Here is a 21,836-nt window from a genome sequence, read left to right as displayed (position 1 = left end):
CTTGGTATTTCAGGTTTCAGCATCAGCTGCTCGGGAGCACGGCGATGGCATCGCTGCTGGTGTGTGCGGAGCCCCGGGGCCAGGCGGGCGCCTGAGGCTGGTGGCGGTGCCACACCAGGCTCTCCCTGTGCCGCGGCCGTCCGGGGAGAAGGCTTTTCGTTGGGAGAAGGCACCAAAGTGATGGGCTGAACTTATGGGAGGAAGCAGCACGTGGCCAGGCGGAGATTCAGGGGCCCGCGGGGAGGCGTGACGGGCCTGGCGTCGGCAAGGGCATGGCCAAAGCGTTCTTCAGGCTACAGAAGTTTCTCCGTCGGACCCAGTTTCTGCTCTTCTTCCTCACAGCAGCTTACCTGATGGCTGGCAGCCTCCTGCTGCTGCAGCGGACACGCTTGGTTATCCAGCAAGGCTCACGTGGGACCTCTGCTAATCAGGCGCTGCCAGTGCCGGACGGGATGGCGGGGGTCGGGATCGTGGACCCCAGGACACTGCAAAACCCCCGCCCCGGTCCCGGGCTGCTGGCGGGCACGGCCGCGCTGCAGGAGCCGGCCCCGGGCCAGCAGCACAGCCCGCGGTGGCTTGCGTCCCGCAACGCGGAGCTGAGGCAGTTGAGAAGAAGGTGGTTTCACAGGTTTATCAGCGACCAGGAGCCCGTGCAGACGGCGGGATCCAACGCGATGGCGCGCGCTGCTGAGCACAAAGGTAAGGGATGCGCCCCTGCCCCGCTCTCTGGCACCCGCGTAAACCGCAGCCCCTCCTAGGACGGGTGAGCTCCGCAGAGTCTGCCTGCAGAAACGCCTCCCTCCTGGCTCACCACCGCTCTCCAAACAGATCTTAGGTGCATGCACAGGCCAAAGTACAATCCTGACATCCCTGGTGATGCTGAGCTGTAACATCCTCCAAAAATGTCTTTTTATTGATTGAATGGAAGCCCAGACAGTGAAATATGCTTCTCCAATTTAAATTCTTTTCTCTTCAAGCAGGCAGAGATGAACACTGTTTAATTGATTTTCTTTCTCAGAATAGGGAACACTTTAAAAGCAGGTTTGATTAAATTAACTATCCAAAACCGCACGACACCTCAAGTCTAGAAGTGCCTCCTTGCTGCTACAGCTTTCTAGCACATACTGAATTCTGCCGTTGCAAACACGTTCGCTGTCCCTGACCTGCCCTCTGTGACCATCTCCGCAAACACACTGTCCTTAAGGAGACAAGATGGGCCACACAACCCTTCTACCCTCACTGAGTGCCAAACCAGTACCACAGTGGAACGACAGCTCCTGCATTAGAGACAAACTCCTGGTGCTTGGCAAGTTTGCTGGGAATTTGCAACAGGCCCAGCGGAGTGCGACGGGAATTCACACCACTGCATGGGTGCAGCCCATCAGCAGCCGGAGCACAGGGCACAAACCCGTACGTTTTGCCATCCAAAGGGAAAGCCCTTCAGGTTTGACAGAAATCTGAGTTCACTTCACTGTGAGCCTGATTCTGCGTCCCCAGCTGCCGCTGCTAAACACGTGCAGAACCGCTTCGCGTTGTGCGGTAGGAAAGCTTTTACGAAACTATTGTCCAGAGCAGGCAAAGAAGTAAGGCAGGAGCTGTAGATGTTCACATTTCCCACATGGCTTTCTATCCGTATGACCCACCAGAGAGCTGCAGCATCCCAGGCGAGTCTGGGACGGCATCCCCTTGCCAGGCCCATGACGCATTCCGGGGGGGTGCACAAAGCCGGCTGCCCGTGGCACTGGGCTGTCCCACCGCTGAGCTGCGCGCTGTGCCGCGGGGAGCTCAGCTCTGCAGCCACCACCGAAGGCTGAGTGTCCCCAGGGAGCCACCAGGCCCCCTTGGAGAGCCCAACACAGAAAGCATCAGGATTCAGGCGAGGTGCCAGGTGCTCTCAAGGCTGCAGCATCAAATTATGACTTTGTGATCTTTGATCCATTGCCTTTTAGAAGAACTAGTTGTTCTTGGAGATAATAAAAAAAGAATGGGATCTGGATGACTAGACACCACATTAGTAAACTGCTCTTTAGTTCATGGAATAAATTTACCCAAACAAAGGGGCACTTTCTGCAAAAATCCCACAAAATGGGTGCCGCCTCATGACTCCTACTGAGCGAATTATCAGAAATGGGAAGAAGGTGATAGTGATGGTGTTTGGGAGATGAGTCACACAGCGTGAGTCAGGCAAACTGTAACCACCACAGTTACCTGAAGCACCAAACTGGAGCTTCCAAGAGTACTCCACAGCGCTTCATAACAACCCATTGCTAGCAGGTTTTGATGGCAGAGAGCCTGCAAAGCCCAGATGCCTCCCAGAGAAGCCCACTGCATTTCGTGATGTGCCCTGAGCACACAGCCTGGCTGCTCAGAGCCTACTGAGCCCATGGACCAGCACGAAACGGGGCTGCAGCTGCTCCATCCCGCGTACCAGTGACCAAGCCTGGCTCAGGGGAGCAGAAGGCTTTGGGGAGAGGCCCTGTCCCCATCCCCGTCCCCACTGGGAAGGGCTGGACACAGACACTGCCAGCTTTCTGCAGGAGGAAGACGCACCTTCAGCAAATACATCTTTTGCTGACATTGGTTGCCACCTACTTTAATCAGCTCTGCATGGACAGTTGCAGAAAAGAATCACAAACCCTCCAGGCTACCACTTTTGTACTTGTACCTAAAAAACCAGTATTTTATATTCACAAAGAATTACTTTTCCACTCTTTTGCAAGCAGCAGACGCTCTGGTCTCAGCTGCTCAGTAGAGGCTGAGGATTTAAGCAGGAGGGGCTCAGGCAGGTGCTGTCCGGGCCGCTTGCTGTCCCATGCCAGGAGATTTTGGGGGTCCAGGAGGAGAGAAAGCAATACAGCACAAAAGGGCACGTTATATTCCCTTGCTCCAGGTGCCCTGTGATTTGTATGTCAGCACTGCATGTGCTCTGGCGGCAGGAATAGTTTCAGTGGGTGCAATCAAGTAAACCTGGCTCACGACAAGTGCCCACGAGCCCTTTGGCTTTGCCTCTTCCCCAGCCCCGACGGTGTAAGGCCAGCACGCCTGCTTCTCCCTTCGCGCACTGTAGATGCTTGGGCTGCTCCAGTCCCCCTTGAGTTTGGTGATTTTTTTCACCCCAGTGAACGACAGATAAAAAGCAGAGAAACATGGAGAGTCTTTATGGGCTACTCCAATATACCACGCAGAGTATGAACCTGTTCTTTAAAAACTTCAATTAAAACCAAAAAGATTAACTTTGAAAATTATCCATAAAGTTAGTTAATGCTGGAGACTATTTATTGCTACATCCCACTGAATTATGTTGATTCAAACGTGCATCATTTGAACATCTGACTGAACATGAAGTGACATTATTAATAACAGTGTTATTAACAAGTATTAGAATGCCTTCGGAAATTATTGTCAATTAAAAATTTAACTACCTGTGTAGAGCATGTTATCTCCCCCTATCCCCACCTCTTCTCCTAGTAAACTCAGAGGCTTGTTATTTCGTTATGGATCCCTTCCAAGATAGGACAAACTCCTCCGTGGCTCTGACACTTGTTCAAGTTCCAGCGTTGCCCGCTGGTTCCGGCTCAGCGAGGCGGCACGCTGCCTTCCCGCGAGGCTGTGCTCGCACGTTCCACCAGTGCCATCCTAACAAGGCCAGTGCTTCCTGGCGCGGCACGGCCACTCGGCCCCTGCTCGTGCCCGGGGATCGCAAGCCAGCCCTCAGCGGGCTGCCCGGGGCAGACCCTTAACCTGGGACAAAACCCATGGCATCTGCTCCAGCATGTTGGGAGCACGTCCCGGCTCGCTTTACCCTCCTCTGCATCCACCTGGGATTGCACGGTCTCGGCTGAGAAAATTCCAGTCCTTTTTTCTGCCGCTCTCTTGCCTGGGTACATTGCGAGTGGCTCCGGGCAGGGACCGCTCCGTATCCGTGCGAGGCTGCCACGCACTGTTAGTGCAACACATGGAAACGGGAACTTGCGAGGTAAACAATGAACGTTTTCTGTCACGAATCCATCCCAGCGGATGGGATGTTTCCTGCTGTTTCTGCTGGCCCGGCTCTACCATGGCACAGGATGCAGAGGTGACAGGGGCCGCACCGCTGCCGTGCCGTGCCATTCGGCTCTAAGACCGCGGAGTCTCTCCGTGACTCATTCATAGGAGGATGTGAATGAGATCCCGCTGCCGGGCTGGCGGCAGCGTGGGAGGGATGCCGGGAGGAGGGCAGACACAGCCCGCGGCAGCCGGCCTGTCCGTGCCTCCGGCTCGGGCGCTTGGCCCCACGCACCGAGTCTCCTGCGTCTGCTGGTTCGAATCCAAGTACCCAGATCAAAAGTCTCCAGTAAAATGCAGAACATCCTCATGGCAGGTGTGACTCCATCTCGTTAACAGCGTGCTGTGGGTGTATATTCACAGCTTGGGAATTTTCTAATTGCACGTTTGCAAATTACCCATGTGCAGGTCTTTGAGTCTGCTGTTGTGTTTGTAATATTTAAATGTTTGATTTATTAGTCCTAGCTCCAAAATCTCTGCTGGGCTGGCCAGAACTTTCTTTTTCTTGCAGATTATTTTATTGTTATTGTAATGCTTTTTAGTTTCATTTTTCATCGTATATTTTCTTCCTATCCACAGCTCATGTTATTTAATTTCCCTGTGTTATCATCTCAATACCGCTACTTCTAAAATCAAATTTCCTTTTCTCCTTCATATTTTAATGATAAAATGTACTTATATACACACAATTGTCGTATAATAGTGGGACTCTACATCATCCTTCCAATCATATATTAAAACATGGGCTGGATTTTTATAGTATTTTGTTCATGACAACAAAAGAAAGGCTTAACATAGGATGCAGTCTAAGAGAAATATTTATCTTTCATATGCTAAGTACAGCAAGGCGTATTTTAAAAGTTCCATTTGCCCTGGAGAAAGAGAGATAGTTCAGTGCGATAGGTAGCGAGTGCTGCCTAGCTAAGACTGAAGTTATCTTTCCATTATAGCTTTAATATAACTCTATGTACCCAAAGAAAATTGATTTTCTTAATATTCCTCTTGCACCATCTTATTCTCAACTAGAGATTTTCAAGAAAACCTGGGAGAAATCCAACAACATTTCTCAAAGTTTATGTCATCGCAGGGGCACAGAGCACGGCTCCGGGGCTGCTTACAACAGCCTGGGCAAGGGAAAAGTCTCATTTCCACTGAACATTTGAGTTTACCCCTTCAATAGCACCGACAAAGGTTTGGTACCTGCGGAGAGGTCTGCAGAGCGGGCAGAACCCCAGACAGGTTGGGACTCAATCGAATCCAGCCCTCACTGCAGCTCCTGGTGCTGGATCGCCACTGGATGGCTTTGTCCCTCTCCCCTGTCTCCACCCCGTGCGCGCCGCCTCACTCTGCTCTTGCACGCACACAGGCACCTACGTGGGATGCTTCAGCGATGACTCGAGGGAGAGGACGCTGAAGGGAGCTGTGTTTTACGACTTGAGAAAAATGACCGTGTCCCACTGTCAGGAAGCTTGTGCTGAGAGGTGAGTGGTATTTTTTCACTGCAAGTTTTTCTGACAGTAAGTGGAACTGAGCTTGAAATGGGAAAAGCATGCGTATGTTGAACGTACAGCATCTGTGAACGCTGCGTTTGTCTCATAACTGCAGGCATGGTGTGGCTCTGCCTTGCTCAAAGTGGAGCGTTTCGCTGCGGCCATCGGGAAACAGTGGGCGCAGCCCCTGCCGCTGCCCCGCCTGCCCCACTCCGCTGCAGCAGGGTGTGTGCCAGGGGTGGGCATTAGCCCCTCGGGCAGGACTATATGAAACTATTCATGAAAAAAACGTCCCGTCGCTCCCAAGCACAGGAAACAATTCAATTTAGAGCTATTCTTAGGAAATTTGCTTCCTTTGGTCCCTAGGGCAATGCAGCGCGCATGGAGCCCGTCGCTTTAGAGGTGCCCAGACTGCAGCTTAACCCCATCCCGATGGGTTTCAGACCCCCTGTTGCAGCCCAGGCCCCTGCAGACACACCACGGCGCTCCAGATGGAGCAGTCTCTGGGGTGAGGGGAATGGTACTCTCCTCTCCTGGAGCCGGCGTGGTGGCGGGACGCAGCCCACGGCGTGGGCACCCGGGGAGCGGCAGCGAGCCCCACACCTGCCGTGTGAGCAATGGCATCGCCTTGGTCTGAGCACCGGAAAATTGCCTGGCTGGATCCAAAATGCCCAGTTTTAAATGCCAGTTAAAAGAACCTCTGAAAGAGGCTTTTCTTCTCCGTCATTCTAAACTGCCCTAAACATTTCTGACCAAAATCTTCGGTGGTGGCTCTGGCTGGGGCAGCGTCACCCCCAGCAGCGCGGCCATGGCACCCGCGGTGCTGGGCGGGTGAAGGTGCAGGAACGACACGGGCATGTCCGTGCGGGCAGAGACAGGGCTGTCACTCAGACACCCACATCGAGGGGCAAAGCCCACCCAGCCCTCCCGAGGACTGCCCGGCCCTTCAGGCTGTGCCGGGCGGGCTGACTGCCATCGTTCCCTGCCCTCGCCGGCAGCACAAGGCAGCCGCCTGCCCCGCACCGGTGCCCGGGGCCAGCTGCGTCTCCGGAGCCGGGCGGCAGGAGTGCACGGCACACACGGGGACAGGCTCCTGCCTGCCTTAGCTATGAACTCAGAACAGACGGGGTGCCAGTGCCAACGCTGCCCGGTTTTTCCCCTGCAGGGCGTACGCCTACGCGGGCCTGGCATACGGCGCAGAGTGCTACTGTGGCAACGCGCTCCCGGCCACCGCCGCGAAGCCCGAGGAGTGCAGCAGCGAGTGCAAGGGGGAAAAAGGCTCCGTCTGTGGAGGGGTGAACCGCCTCTCTGTCTACAGGGCGGAGGAGCCGCGGGCAGGAGCCAGGCGACGTAAGTGGGTGCGCGAGCGGAGAGGCGGCCGCTCGGGGTTGGCACTGCAGCGCTGGGCTGCATCACTCCATGTGTCACCAGAGTTGGAAACAGCAAAGGGCGAAGGTGCCCGTGGGGACAGCACCCATCTGCTGCTGGTCCGCTCCTGGGCTCCCCCCGAAATAGCAGCACAGCTCCCGGCTCGGAGCACGGGGCATGCCTGGCGCGGTGGCCTTGGGGCCACCACGTAGAGAGTCAGTGTCCCCGGGGAGAAACAAAACACAGTGCAGAGCCATTGAACAGCTGCAGAGTTTCAGCGGAGGAAGAACGATCCCTTTGGCATCCACTGCAAAGGGCCGAACCCACACGTGTTTAAGGCACAACCCTGGGAGTGGGCGCCTTGCAACAGGAGGGCAGAAAAGCACTCGAACCAACACCACCCAATTCCGAAATGATCCTTAACAAAAAAGTGCTGTGTGAGTGCAGCAGGAGAGTAAGCAGAGGCCAGAGGCACACCAATCTCTCTCCTGAGGAGAGAAATGAGGGCAGAGTTTTGCTCTTCCAAGGACTGTTCTAGCAGTGGTTGGGATTGTTGTTTCATCTTTAGATGACAACACTTACTCTACTTGTCATTCAATTAGCTACCACAGGAGATACGCTAGATAAACCTTTAAGCCAACACAAAGCACATAAAATATCTAAACAGCTGAGCAGTCTTTACTTTTGGCAAGCTCACAGGACCTTAACGGATGTTATTTGCTGAGAAGCAGCACCAAGACCTTAGGTTGTGCCAGTATCGATGGTACTTCATTTCTTCTTAAAGACAAGTCAAGGTTTGTACAATAATCCACCCGCTACATATAAATTATATATCAAAGGTACATAGACCTAAATTGCTAGTGTCAGGCTGACAGGCACATTGGCAGGTTTCCCGGGACATGCATCACTGTTTAAATCTTCAGCATAAAATATATATATACATATTTCACAGGAAAAGGCAGCATTTTTTTTTTTTAAGTATTAATGAATTAGTCATCGAATTAGTCTAGCCTGGAGCTAGATTTGTATTTTGTTTGCCCTTAGTAATACCTGATATTTGACTGTTTGAAGGATCCCACTGACATAAGCTAGCTGAGGGGCCAACAGAAATATTAATCACGATGAACGAGTACATTGGAAAGTAACTCTAAAAGTGTAACAGCAGCTGTGATTTACGCTCTGCAGTACAGAGAACAGACCTCGCATTAGGCTTCTCCTTAGGCAGAGCAGATCCAGCGGCAGCTCCATTTAAACCTTCCTTGGACACGGGCTCTGCTGGCTCCCCTCTCCGTTCCTCACCTCCCCCTTCCCACCCTGGCTCCCCGGGCACCAACGAGCTGCGGCAGCTCCTGCGCTGCAGGACTCGTGCCCCCACGTCACCTTAGATGCAATGAAGCTCCAGGTTTATTGGAGCTGCAGTGCAGAGTGCTGTTGTTGGGGCAGGATTCATCCATCCTTCCCAGAAAGCAGCAGGCGATGTAAATACAGCACATTTCCAGGGTGATCCGTGGGTTCTCTGTGGACCCTGCTCCCCCCCGAGTGCCAGTGTGGGCACTTCAAGCTTTCTTCCTGACCTGCTCAGACAACTCTAAACATAATCATAAACATTTTGTTTCAGGAATTAAATATTAGTGTGAGAGTCAGTAGGAAGTCTTTCAAGAGCATCCTGAGAAGCCAAAAAACTTCTGTTCCTTTATTCTTTGGTGCTGTGCTCAGTGATCTGGTCCCAGGGAGACTCCTGTTTCCCCCCAGCTTGCATGGAATTATTTTATTTTCACATCTCCTGAGTGATCCCAAAGACACAGCATTGCTTCTAGTAACTAGTTTGAATAGTTATTAGAACAACATTTTAAGCAGCTTCTCCTTAGATTGCTCTTGGCTCGTGCTGGAGAATCTGGGCCCTTCTGCCAGGAAATTCATGCAGAACCAAACTTTTCCTTCAGAACTGCTCTGCATCTCTCCTGTCATCCAACACATTGCCCACACCAGTTCTGGTGAGCATTGTTTAAGGTAGCCGGCAGGTGCAGACCAGGGCTCAGACGACCCAAATTCATTCCCAAATCCACCCTTCTCCCTGTTGAGTCATGCTGGGCAAATTCTGTCAGTAGGGAGTTAGTACACAGCGGTGAAGTAAACGCGTTTTCCACCTTTGTAAAGCCCACAAAATCCTAGGAATTGCAGAAGTGTCGTACAACATGCAGAGCTTTTCCTTTCCTAACCAGCCACACAGCGTGATGTTCTTCACTACCAGCAGTGCACTGTGCCAACACACGGCCTCGGCCGGGGCAGACAGTTTCCGTCACACCTCGGGGTTTTCGGTTGGTTCTCTCAGGGGACATTTCTCTCTTAAGCAGGAGCAAAAATTGTATTGCTGCTTGTAACAAGTATTTGGGCCAAATGCTGACTTTAGTCACAGTGATGCAAAAAATGAGCAATTCTGCCAAGTTTTGTGGCGTTTATCCAGAAGCAGGTGTGATCAGAGGCTGATGCTAAAGCCTTGAAGGAAGCTGTTCTCCCTGCACAGCTTACAAAAGCCTGGCTTAGATTTCCAAGGCTGCAGCAAACTCCCTTGCCCTGAAAAGAAAGAGTGGGAAGAGGAGAGGGACAGCTCAGCAGCTGAGCAGATGTGCAGGAAGGTGGGTCCCTGTGGCGGCTTTCAGGGTTCATTTAAATTCCTCTCCTTTTCTGGTGCACATCATGGGAAGCTTTGTAGATTTTTATCGGGGCTTTTAAGTCTTTCAGGGAGAAGTATGTCTTCAAAAGAAAACTGGGACTTGCAAACAATAGCAATGCCCTCCGCTGGTGGAATTTAATTTAAAGTCTTTGCTGCAGCCCTACTTTCCGTGGTTAGTACAAAGCTAAAGGCATGTGCTCCTTTCAATACGGCAGGATTTGCAACACGTTCTTCTAGTGTATATCATAGTTTCTCTTATTTCTACAGCATTTGGAATATAAAAATTATTTTATTATTTTTAGCTTCTGAACTTAATATTGTTCTTTGTGAAAGAGGCAGGATACTATGGACATTGTTTTCTCAAGAGAAACCTATTTCGTATCCCTGCAGGGAGGAATGTTATCTATCGAGGATGTTTTAGAGCTCCAGAAAATTTAACAGACACCTTTCCAGCCTCTTTGATACAGCCCAATTTGACGGTGGAGATGTGCTCTGAATTTTGCTCCAAGAAAGTAAGAACAGTTCTCATTTCACATCCTTTCTTCTTTTTTGTTATTTTAAATTTTAATCTGCTGAGGGAATAGCAGAGATTAGTGCCTTAGAGCTTTGAATTTGTAAATGAGTTTCTAAAGGACAAAACTCATCAGAGTAAATACCCAGTGATGCATCTGGTCCAGCTGCTCTCTCAGGGGGGAAGGTGGGAGGGGAAGCCGTCAGAGCGATGCCACTAAATATGATGCACAGAAAAGCTGTTCTAAGTGACGAGTATCGACCATGAGGAAATCGATACCGTTTCCATATCACATTCAAACCCAGCCCAGAGCCAGATCTGACCCTGGAGGAGGACTCAGGGGCTGTGGCTCGTGGGGAGATGCACTACCAGAGGGTGGATGTGGGCTCAGCAGCACCCGAAATGTGGCTCCAGTGCCCTCCAGGAGCTGGTCCCCACTCAGCCCCAGGAGCATGGCACGGTGCATGGGCAGGGCAGGGCAAGGAGAAGCCATCCCCAGCACCCTCCACCTTGTGCAGCCCCGTCTGCTCCCCTCCAGGGTGGTCCTTTTGGCCTCAGGGTCCTTGACAGTGCAGCAGCAGGCATTGCCATTGGGAACAAGAGGATTTAATGCTCAGGTATCTACAGACAATTGTTACACCAGTGTGTAACTGTGTTGGCTAGGAACGTGATAAAATCTTAAATATAAAATAAAAAGCTGCCAGAGAAAAATTTTATCAGATAAGCACACTGAAAGCAAGTTGACTTCCCTGGTACTTTTATACACGTATGTCTCTTTCCACACTAGAATTTATACCACTTTCACTGTAACCTATGTAATTTAAATCTAATCTATTTAATTTGAAACAGAATCATTGTAGAACTTCATGCCGATATATAAGACTACAAAAAAGCAACGCATAAGGTCAGTTGTGTGCCTTCTGGCTTTCGGACAGACGGTGAGAAGGGACATGCCAACATCTGCTGCCCTTGCGCGCACTCTTGGCCTAAAGCTTCGCCTTCGCTCGTCCTCCACACTTAGCACAGAGTAAGACCATGGATGTAAGAACTGAAGGAGTGTGACTTTGATGACCTTTGAAGGTCCCTTCCAGCCCTAACCATTCTATGATTCTATGGCGGTCTTCCAGTACCTCAAGGGGGCCTACAGGAAAGATGGGGAGAGGCTGTTCAGGAGGGCCAGTTATGATAGGACAAGGGGTAATGGTTTTAAAATAGAGGGAGGTAGGTTCAGGTTGGATATTAGGAAAAAATTTTTTACTATGAGAGTGGTAGAACACTGGAACAGGTTGCCCAGAGAGGTGGTGGATGCTCCATCCCTGGAGACGTTCAAGGCCAGGTTGGACAAGGCCCTGAGCAACCTGATCTAGTTGGAGATATCCCTGTTCCTTGCAGGGGGGTTGGACTAGATGACCTTTGAAGGTCCCTTCCAGCCCTAACCATTCTATGATTCTATGATTCTATGGACTCGGGTATCCCCACAGCAGGGAATGTTTAGCTCTAGGCACCCCCTGCTTTAGGGGCTGTTGCTCCGGATGGTTCCCTTCCTGCCTTCCCACTCCAATGGGGCTTATTTTTTTGTACAGAGGAGGGTTCACTGCATGGTCAGAGTTAGCCTGCAGCCACATTCAGCCTCATGCACTGAACTGAATATTCAATTACTTCGTCTTCTAGAATCACAAAATTGATTAAAACTATTAAGGCAGGAACAACAAATCTTCTTAATTACTAGGTAGAGTGGGAAAGCTTTTCCCAGTCAACATATTCTCTATACCAGCTCATCGGTGTTCTAAGAAAGCACCATGGAATTAACTCCGTGCAGCGAATTGCAGTGAGTCACCCATATACCCTGTGTATAGTACCTTACAAACGTGCCTACAAACACAACTCACATCATCTATGCATCTACGTGTTCAGTAAAGCAGGACTACAAGAGCAATTCTTTCCAAGCTCTGCCGTTAATCTATTGTTTAACGAGGGGAAAAAAAAAATCTTTCTGTGTCAATTTACCCACATACAACATCATTTTATTAATATTTACTGATGAAGAGCAATTAATTATCGCTTCTCTATCTGGGAGAATGCTATGAAATATCTGGAGCAGTTGTTTTCAGCTATGCCTAAACATGAGGTCAATGTTTTTAAGCACGGTCATGCCATTCTGGTTTTGGGAGATGACTTTTCTAAATAAGGAGGTTTTCAAAAGTATAGTTCCTTTGAGGTTTTCTGGCGGTGCAGCCAAAAAGTGGAAGGACAGGAAAAAGACCACAGCCAAAATGCACTGCATTAGCATGACATTCGAACAGGACTAGGATAGAGAACAGCAGGATGGAGGAAACTGTCCATCTCTGCAGAACAGCTACTGCCTTTCCAGAGTGAGAGTCAACGTGTATTTGCTCGATGAAGCCCGTGTGAGAAAGCCACCAGCAAAGCAGATACCCTAACGGGTTATCTAGATACCCTAAAGGATTATCTAAACAGACTTTCTGCACAGAGGGCACAGAGAGGGCTGCCGAAATGGTAACAGTGAGAGGAAGAGGTACTGGAGGAAGGAGAAGGAAAGATTTGGTACCTCTCTCATTTATTCCTTCCTTAAAATGGTGCAGGTAACAACCTGCTTATCCTCCCCCCGCCCTGTAGCTCTGCTCGGGACCGTGCTACCCTTTGGAAAGTGACTGTTAGAGAATATCTGCCCACAAAAAGACCGGCAAGGTCTGCCTCCAGCCAGGAACCAGCAATCGCATGTCCACAAGTCCAATTGTTACACGCTGATTTGAGCTTTAACTCCAGATACCAAAACAAGTCCTATTATGACACTACTGTTTGTCCTGACTTTGGCTCCTTTCCTGTCAAAATAAGGCGGACAGCTTCCCCGCTGACAGCAGCATACTGCGCTCTCCTGAAACGAGGAAGGCACTGGCAATTTAGTCCAGCCTGTTGGGCTGAAAGGAATTATCCCACGGATTTCTCTGTACCCTGAAAAAGCTAGTGGGCTTTTAAATGGAACTAGTTGGATGCTAAAACACATGAAGTCTTCTGCTCTTTGGGACTTAGAAGAAAAGCACATTGAGGCATATGACATTTATTTGTTAGCCTTGCAAATTTAGCTGAAATGGTAGCTCCAGCCCTTGGAAACCTTTGAGATACGAATTTGGGGAAACAACTTCAGATGAAACCTGCTAAATCCTTTAATTACCAATTTCTTTCTTAATTAACAGAGTGCTGACAGGGCTTAACAGCGTTAACCATTATCACCCCGTAACACAGACCCATGAATGTGTTTCTGTGCTAGAGAGAGAGCTGCAGTATCACTATGCATCCAAAAGCCGTGCCAGCAAGTTTGCAACTTGAACATTACCAGCTCAAAGGTGCTTTTCTTTTCTTTGTACAGCAATATACAGAATACAGCAATCGACTCATTTCAAAACCAGAGCTGCTATTTTAGATTCCAGATGTAGCTACACGCTATTATTTGCCCTTAAACAAAAGACTCCTAGGATTTTGATCCAAATCCCATTGTAGAATTCATACAGAGCATTTCCATAGCATCATTTAGATATTCTTTTTTTAAACACAATATAACAAAGATAAGTAGGCCAGAACCTTAACTGGTGCAGATAACCACAGCCTCGCTGACTTTATTGCAGCAGTGAGAGAGGAATATTTCAAATCAGGGTCACGCTGGGTATAACAGTGCACTGAGGAATTGTCCCCTGGCCTCAACAGATCACAGTGTAAAACAAGCCAGAATTTTTATGCAAGGGAGTAATTGGCTTTATGGTATTTATTCTTTGCTCTTAGAGTATCCAGTTCCATTAAAACTGAAAGAATGGCTTCTATGTCTGTTGCAAAATGAACATGCCCATTTTTAAATAAACCAAACTCATCATTTTCACTTGGGAGAGAAGCTTCCTTCCCTGATTGGCCTGCCATCTCTTATCCTTTTTGGTAGATGGAGAGAAAAATTTTAACTACATTAGATAGAAAAGTTAGTGTAGGAAGTTGGAAAAGAAAGGAATTTAGCAGAGTAAGAGTAGAACCAGATAAGTATATTTTTAATCTATTCGTAATTCTTAGTTTGGATACAGTCTAGTAAAAAACTGTGATTGAATCATCACATCGTCTGTGTTGCTATTGGAGAACGATCACTTTCCTTACAGCACTTGGACTACCTGTTGAGGCTTCATCTAACAAATTCTTACGTAAATAGTCCCAATGACATCAACTCTCACTGAGTCACAGCTTGCAGGACAGACACCTGAGCCTGTCAACGTGTGCTCTACAGCTCAGCCCAGGAAAACACGTTTTCACAGACCCACAGGTTGCTCTGGCGACACACTTGTGTTCAGCTGAGCTCAAAGCATCGCAGGTCGGTGCGCGCCGAGCTTGAGGACTGGTCCTGCACTTACACGTTCCGTGGTTGCTGAAAGCCATAGCCACAGCTTGGGGCACACCCAGACACCCCGGTCCGCAAAGCGGATGGCTGGAGCTTTTGATGGAACACGGACGGGCAGTCCCGACTGGACACGCCACTTTGCAGTCTCCGTGCGCTGCATCAGGCGGGCACGGTCCGAGCAATCAGTTGGCTGATCACGGCGCTTTGCACCAGCGCTGCGGACCCCGGGGCCGTTCCCACAACTACTGTCGCGCTGCTCTCAACGCGTGCGCTGCCGCCACTGAAACTTTGGGACTTCCACTCGGAAGCCCACTCCCCGTTCCTCCCCTGCTCCCAGCAGCCGCAGGGAGCCGGGCACCCCGCTCCCCCGTCGCTGCCCGCAGAGCGGCTGCCCAGCAGCGCCACGCTGCCCAGCAGACACAGAGGTAGGGAGAAGTGTTTGCTTAAGTCTCGACACTAAACCTCCAGCCTTCCCGAAGGGTCAGTTGCTTGCAGGTGCCACTTGGCAGGAGGTACAAGGTACATTTTTATTCTAGGCTGTGTTTGGGGGCCAGGACACTTACTAATTTCTCAAACTGAGGAACGCTGCTTCATTGCAAAGGAAAGATTTCTGTTTTCAGGCCGAAACAGAACAATTTTGCTCTTGGATCAAATCTGTAAATAGTTTCTTGACAATGTCGTATCTCATTCGCTAGGCAAATGTTGGCTGCTTGGGCACAGATGGCACGTGTTGTATTTGACTCCTTATCAGCGGATGAACACGTGGGGAAGTGAGAGATAAGCTGCTCAGCAGTCCTGTCACACACTCCCAGGCTCCAAAAGACTTTTAAAAGGCAAAAAGTGTGGATGTGGAATAGGTGGAACCGAACGCCCTGTGCTCAAATAACCCCCGAACTTCCTTCAGCCGCTCTGTGGCTGCGTGGAGCCCGTCCCTGCACCCCTGAGCCATCCTGGGGCAGGGGGGCACAGTAGCTCTCAAACCCTGTGTCAGGCCCTCTGTGCACATTCATTTTTTGCAAACTGTGAAGAAGTCATACTAAGGCACATACTTTTTTTTTATGTCTTGACTTGTTTCTATTTTTAAACATTAAAGCAGTTAGTGGGCCCTAAATTTCCTTCTTCACTTAAATTCTTTAAGTTTAAGGGCAAGTTTCCTCCACACAAACTCTGGTAAAATCAACAGAACAAGGCAAACCTTGCAACAGCTGAATCCTCAGTTTGGGGGAACATAAGTGGAAGTTTAAAAGATGATCCAATTCAAAATGCTCTTTTTAGGAGTAAATAAGAACAACTTTTCCCACAATGATGTTTTGCAGGTGGAATTACATACTAGGTCCTGCAGGAGTGTTGTACAATTATTTTTATGAATAATGAAAAAAAACATAATACTGTGAATTTTCGAGCTTTACAAGGCTCGAAGAATTTTGAAGAAATTGCCATACGATAGACAGTAGTAGTATAAGAAGCACGTGCTTTGCAATGATATATCAAACACTGCTTTGATCTTGACAGTGGCCTTGTGAAGACTTATTTTTCTTTGCATAGCAGCAGCATTCCCCACAGGCTGTTGATGCCGTGGCATTTACGCACTGATCTATTTTTGCTCTTCCGTAGGAGTTTCCCTTGGCAGTCATCCGAGGGCGGGAGTGCTACTGCGGATACCCCACCGGGCGCTTCTCGCTGCACGACGGCGCGGATGGGCGGCTCTGCAGCGGGATGCACAACGCCAGCAGCACCGCCGCGGGAAAATACTGCCTGGTCTATCAGACACCGGTGCAAGGTACGAGCTCCAGCCTCGTCGTGCCAGGGCCAGACCCCCTGCTGCTGGAAACAGCCCCTGCACCCCTTCTGCCACAGGTAGAAACGCTCTAGCTTACAGCAGTCTTAGCCATGATGGTTGGTATCACAGGCAGGAATTTAGGAAACACGCCTTATCTAAATGGCCCCTTGCAATCACACGCGTAAATACGCATCTTTCTGTTCTCTCATTAAGCAGCGCAGCCTCCCCCCGCCCCGGAAAAATATAATTATTTTGCAGATGGAGAGAGCAAGGCAGAGCCGGGGAAGGCACACCCCGAGCCATGCAGCACCCTGGGCAGCTGGGGATGAGGACCCCACACTCTGGTTCCAGTCCTGCTCCTTAGGGACAGCCCCGTCCCCCACGTTACACAGCCACCACGGCAGCTCTGCAGACGCTAATTTTGCTCTACCCAGAAAACGAAGCAGAGAGTAAGGCTCCAATCCAGGAAACCATTTAGGTGGCACCAGCAACTTTATCCATGCAATGATTTGCACTTACTGCAGTGAAACTTTTCACAAGCTTAAAATTAAACAAATTAAGTGCTTTTCTGGATTGATGCCGGGCTTTTTTTAACCCGATACCCTTTTTTTTTCCCCCATCTCCCAGTTCAGAGGTAGACTGCAGACACCAGCACATGAAAAGATCATGCACGCAGAACACTTGCTTTCATGAAATGGCTAGTACTTCCCACATCTGTGTAGGTCAGCAGTAGCAGAAGACAGCCTGCTCTGGACTGTGCTGGCACTTTCTAGCCATGGCTTCCTCTAGAGGCTGCTTTGCAGAACGAAGAGAGTAATTTCTAATTTATTTCCTGGCTTCTTGTTGAATCATCAGAGAGAGTCAAGATTGGTTCTTACCCTATCCTTGCTTTTATTGGCACACTAAGAAAGAAGGTTAGGATTTAGGAAAGCATGTATGGAAACCAGGTCTAGCCCCCATTGAGACTGATGGGAGATGGATGCAGTGTGGGCTCCTCACCACCTTGGGCTCTTCGGAGGGGAATCACAGCCAGAGGTTTAACTGAACGCCAGCTCCTTTCAGTAGGAGGGGTTTCTCCTGTGCTATAAAACTCGCAGTTTCCAGGTGTAATGGCACATTTAGGGTTTCACTGAAGAGCCAACCTGCCAGGCAAATAGGCATTAACAAACAGGCATCAAGGGGCTTTTATCACAACTTGCTGGCAAGTACAATGGTTTGCCACAGCTCTATCAAGAAAACATTGCCTAACACAAAACCAGCAAAAACCTCTTCTGAGGATAATCTCTTTGGCATCTTATGGCTGAATTAATTTTGGGAAGTAGCTGACTCACAACTGGACTCAAACTGATATCCTATATTCGTGAGAGAAGAAAGAAGCAATAAACCCTGTAATCAAGAGCTGTCAGGGGAATTATTGAAAAGCCACAATGCTAACAATGAAATATCTTCTGTACTCGCAGACACTCGCTGCACGGACAGGAAATTCTTAACCTCCAAATCTAAAGTGTTCGTTGCTCTGTCGAGCTTTCCGGGGGCTGGGAATACGTGGGCTCGCCATTTGATAGAGCACGCGACAGGATACTACACGGGAAGCTATTACTTCGATGGAGCCCTCTACAACAAAGGTACCGTGTCTGGAGGGATGGGACGCACAAAGCCCGTCTGAGGCACGAAGCTTTAACTTACTCGCTCGGGCAGTCTTCTGCTTGCAGCCAGCAAAGGCTGGCACTGTCAGCACGTTTGGTAAAATTTAAACACTTGCCTGGAACGAGTGGTCTCACGTGGTGCAGACAGCAGCAGGGGCTGCTCCAGCAGCACTCTGAGCCCGACAGGCAGCTGCTCTCACAGACAACGGCCAGGCTCTCCGTTTGCAAAACCTGCATGTCACCTGCACTGGTGCTGCTGTGCACGTGCACACACACAGCTCCCATCTAAAAGACTGGTCCAAAAGATCAGATGACTAAAAAAAAAAAAAAAAATGACTAAACCCTGAGAGTAAGAACTGTCAGTAGCACATGAAACATGATGGTTAAATCTTTAAATGTTACTAATTTTTCTGGGAGGATGGTATCCTGAGGGGGCACGACATTTAGCAAGCACCCAGCACTGGCCCCGTGAGAAACAGCCCCTGTGCAACGAGGTGCCCTCCCAGAGGAGAAAAGCCCGGCTCCCAGCCGGAGCGGCTGGGGCTCCAGCCTGGCACAGGGGGCTCCTTACAGCAGGCGTGGAGGAGCACACCAGGAGATCGTTGAAGTCATTAAGCCTCGCAGGTCAGTGGCAGCCTGAGAATAAAATTCAGCCCTGGTGCCAGGTCCTGGGTGATGGCTTTAATTGAGTGGTACTTTCACAAGTTTTACAACACTAGGGAATGATTTAGAGTGTGAAAAGGCAGACACATAATCAAGTGAAAAAGCCAACAATCCTGTCTTGTAAAACAGGTTTTAAGGGAGAAAAAGACCACTGGAGAAGCAGAAGGACCATCTGTGTGAAAACACATGAAAGCGGCAGGACAGAGATTGAGATGTTCGACTCGGCGATCCTGTTGATAAGGAACCCGTACAAGTCGCTGATGGCAGAGTTCAACAGGAAATATGCCGGGCACCTGGGGTACGCCACCGACCGCAACTGGAAGAGCAAAGGTAACGTGCCGCCCGGCACAGGCTGGGGGTGCCCGCTGCCACTTCGGGCACAGTTTGGAACTCATCTCCTCGGCACGCGGGGAAGGGGATAGTGCCCTGGGACCTAAGTGAGCACTGCTAACAAATTCAGTGGGACCTGGGTCCCACTTCAGCCGAGATCAGTCCCAGAAGCACTCAGACCCGCACTTTGGGAGTGGCTGTGGTCTTGCCTACATCCGCCACCACGGACAGGAGGGTAGTGCAGCACCAGTGCTGTGCCCACAGGCACGCAGCAACGTTGCTGCCACTGTACTGTTTGGCAGAGCGAACACGTCCAGGTACAGCACCGCTGCGTGCAGCCCGTTTGCCAAGCTATGTGAGCTGAAGAAAATCTGCCCCTGCAGCATGTAATAACCGTGAGAAATCTCACGTAAGGTTTGGAGGATTCAATGCAGCATGACATTTCCTGAAGGAAATTTTACAGCACTGCACAGGTGCTACTGCACTGCAGATGAATAAGGATAATAGCAGTAAGGGGACTTGAGATTCAGTGTTCCTTGAACACATGAAAATTGTTCAGAACATGCTGCCACACTTCCTGAGTCTGGCTGCCACACCGGCCGGTGTGACTGCAACGTCCCCGCTGGATGCACTGCTGCATTCGCACTCTGCAGCAGAGGAGAGATGCTGCGTTTCTCCTTGCACATATTTTAGGTGTTCCAGCAACGGCTTGGCAAACCACGCGGCACCGGGCTGGGGGAAAGGGTCCTCTGTCACGGCATATTTCCTTCCCAAGTTCATGTATCACCTTTCATCAGTCACAACTCAAGACTTATTCATCAAAAGACAGACAAAATAGCCCTTAGAAAAGATAAAAACATGGGAGGGAATGGCTTTCCTGTACTGCAAACTACAAATTGTTACGTTGCAGCCACAAATGCTCCTTGTCCAGCCCAAAAGCTTTCGCTAGGACTATCCTGACCCTAAGAAGTAAAAGAATCTGCTTGAAGTTACACGGCAAAGCATTGCTTAAGCCACATCCGAGCGGAACCCGCTGCCTTCCCAGCTCATACCCTCTTCCCCGGGCGCCCTGTCCCCCCCAGCCCTGCGCAGAGCCATGCCCGGTGTGCAGAGCTCAGCTCCTGCAAACAAGACACAGTACAGATGCACAGCTGCAGCTCTGCCCACCGGGCTGCTACCGTGCCCTGTCCCTCCCCGGGGCTTCCCGTGCAGCGCGGTGACGCTCCTGGCCCCCTGAAGGGCCCCAAGCCCCCACAGCCCTGGGGCTGGGGCCAGCTGGGTTAAGCTTCACCCTTCTCCGGGCCTGAAGCTGCCACGCGGAGCGGTCAGCCACGCCGCGCTCCTCCGGCGCCCACCCAGCGGCATGGCGCCATGCACAGCAGCTCCAGTCTTGTTGCACAAGGTAACGCTTGGAAAACCACTGAAGCACAGCACGGCTAACGTTGTCCCATTTTCCTGGTTTTCCGCTCCTCTAGAGTGGCCGGATTTCGTGAACAGCTATGCTGCCTGGTGGGCCTCCCACGTCCTGGACTGGCTGAAGTTCGGGAAGCGCCTGCTCGTCGTCCACTACGAGGACCTGACGCAGAGCCTCATCCCCACGCTGAGGGAGATGGTGCAGTTCCTGAACGTCACAGTGACAGAGGACCGACTGCTCTGCGTCGAGAACAACAGGGATGGGAATTTCAAGCGGTCTGGTGCTAAGCAAAAGGATTTTGAGCCATTCACCCAGGAAATGAAAGATCTTATCAACAGATACATCCTGACAGTGGATGAAGCCTTGAGGGGAAGAAACTTCACAGGGCTGCCCAGAGAGTATGTGCCAAGATGACAGCCTGGTAGCACTCAGCTGTGTTTACAAATAAAATAATTTTTTCTTAAAAAAAAAAAAAAAAAAAGACTAGAGCTTTATAGCAGTTAAAGCAAAGATACTTGTGGAGTCTGCTGAGCAGTGCGAATTCTCTCCACTCTTGGGTGTTCTTCAGGGCACTAAGTGCTCCAGAAGGCAAGCAACAAAGGATGGAAATCGGGTTATAAACCAAGGCAAAAAGCTATTAGTGTCTACCTGCGTGTGCCTCTCCCTGCACAAACAGCTCAGAACTTCGCGGTGGAGCACCCCTGCTCCTGCAGACGGCATCCCGCCTGCCTGCCATCGCAGACCTGCCAGGGGCTGCCTGGGTTTTCACAGCAACTGTGTTGGAAATGGACATATGTAAAGGGGGAAGGAGAAAAAAAAAAAAAGGTCTTAATGCTGATCCACAATTTTCATCTGAGCTTTTAGGAAAATCAGTTGCTTTCCTCTTACTATAGCGCACTAGCTTCCTTCTCCCAGGTCTGCTGGTCAGGTCACCTGCAACAGTGGTGTCAGAGGTGTGGGAGAAAAATATCGGTGGGTGAAGGCGCCCAGATGCTGGGCAGAGAGATGCTTTGGGACCGAGCTCAGGTTCCCTGCAGGAGTGGCACGGCCAGGGGCCACATGAGCTCCGCAGGGAGGTGGGCTGCCACAGCTTCCCCCCGCAGCGAGGTGCAGGGCTGTGGACCCATGGGAGAAACCAGAAATCCCTGGATGTCACCAGTCCCAAAGAGATCCAGGACCTGGCCCGAGGGGCATGGAGGAGGCCCCAGAGGGGTGGGACAGGAGGGGCTGCCACCCATGCCAGGGGCTCGGCCCAGGTTTCTGCACCTTTATCCCTGCCTCTGGAGAGCCACGGTAGGACCAGGGAGATGCTGGGGCCAGGTGTCACCATGCTCTGTGTGCTTGGTGCTAGAAGAGAGCCTGGACCACCTGGGACAAGCCCCAGCCCTGCCAGCCCCAGCACGGGCAGGATCCCACCTCCTCTCCCATCCCTGGAGGAAGACCAAGGCAGCCCGACCTGGAAAACGTTCAGCTGCTCACTGCTGCTCCGCAGAGCCGCCCCAGCAGCGACGCTGTTTGATCTC

At 50.5% G+C, this 21,836-nt stretch overlaps 1 protein-coding gene across 1 annotated transcript; it reads left to right on the top strand.

Moving 5' to 3' along the window:
- The first annotated feature begins 272 nt into the window (after window positions 1-272).
- Window positions 273-20,727, top strand: WSCD1 (WSC domain sialate O sulfotransferase 1). Its single transcript, XM_009981077.2, has 8 exons — window positions 273-699; window positions 5,411-5,525; window positions 6,700-6,884; window positions 9,967-10,088; window positions 16,095-16,260; window positions 17,721-17,885; window positions 18,699-18,899; window positions 20,375-20,727. Exons 1-8 carry the CDS (start codon window positions 273-275, stop codon window positions 20,725-20,727), a joined length of 1,734 nt encoding a protein of 577 aa, XP_009979379.2.
- The last annotated feature ends 1,109 nt before the right edge of the window (window positions 20,728-21,836 follow it).

Source organism: Tauraco erythrolophus, chromosome 21, assembly GCF_009769465.1.
Source record: "Tauraco erythrolophus isolate bTauEry1 chromosome 21, bTauEry1.pri, whole genome shotgun sequence".
Classification (NCBI taxonomy): Eukaryota; Metazoa; Chordata; class Aves; order Musophagiformes; family Musophagidae; genus Tauraco; species Tauraco erythrolophus.
Note: the sequence above shows the minus strand (reverse complement) of the source record. Positions and strands in the feature narration are given on the sequence as shown.

What these genes read in the sequence shown, in the direction of transcription:
- WSCD1 (XM_009981077.2), top strand. Translation starts at nt 273, where the DNA reads ATGGCCAAAGCGTTCTTCAGGCTACAGAAGTTTCTCCGTCGGACCCAG. An exon ending in CTGAATTTTGCTCCAAGAAA is followed by an intron (nt 10,089 to 16,094) that starts GTAAGAACAGTT and finishes GCTCTTCCGTAG; the next exon opens with GAGTTTCCCTTGGCAGTCAT. An exon ending in TGGAGCCCTCTACAACAAAG is followed by an intron (nt 17,886 to 18,698) that starts GTACCGTGTCTG and finishes CTTGTAAAACAG; the next exon opens with GTTTTAAGGGAGAAAAAGAC.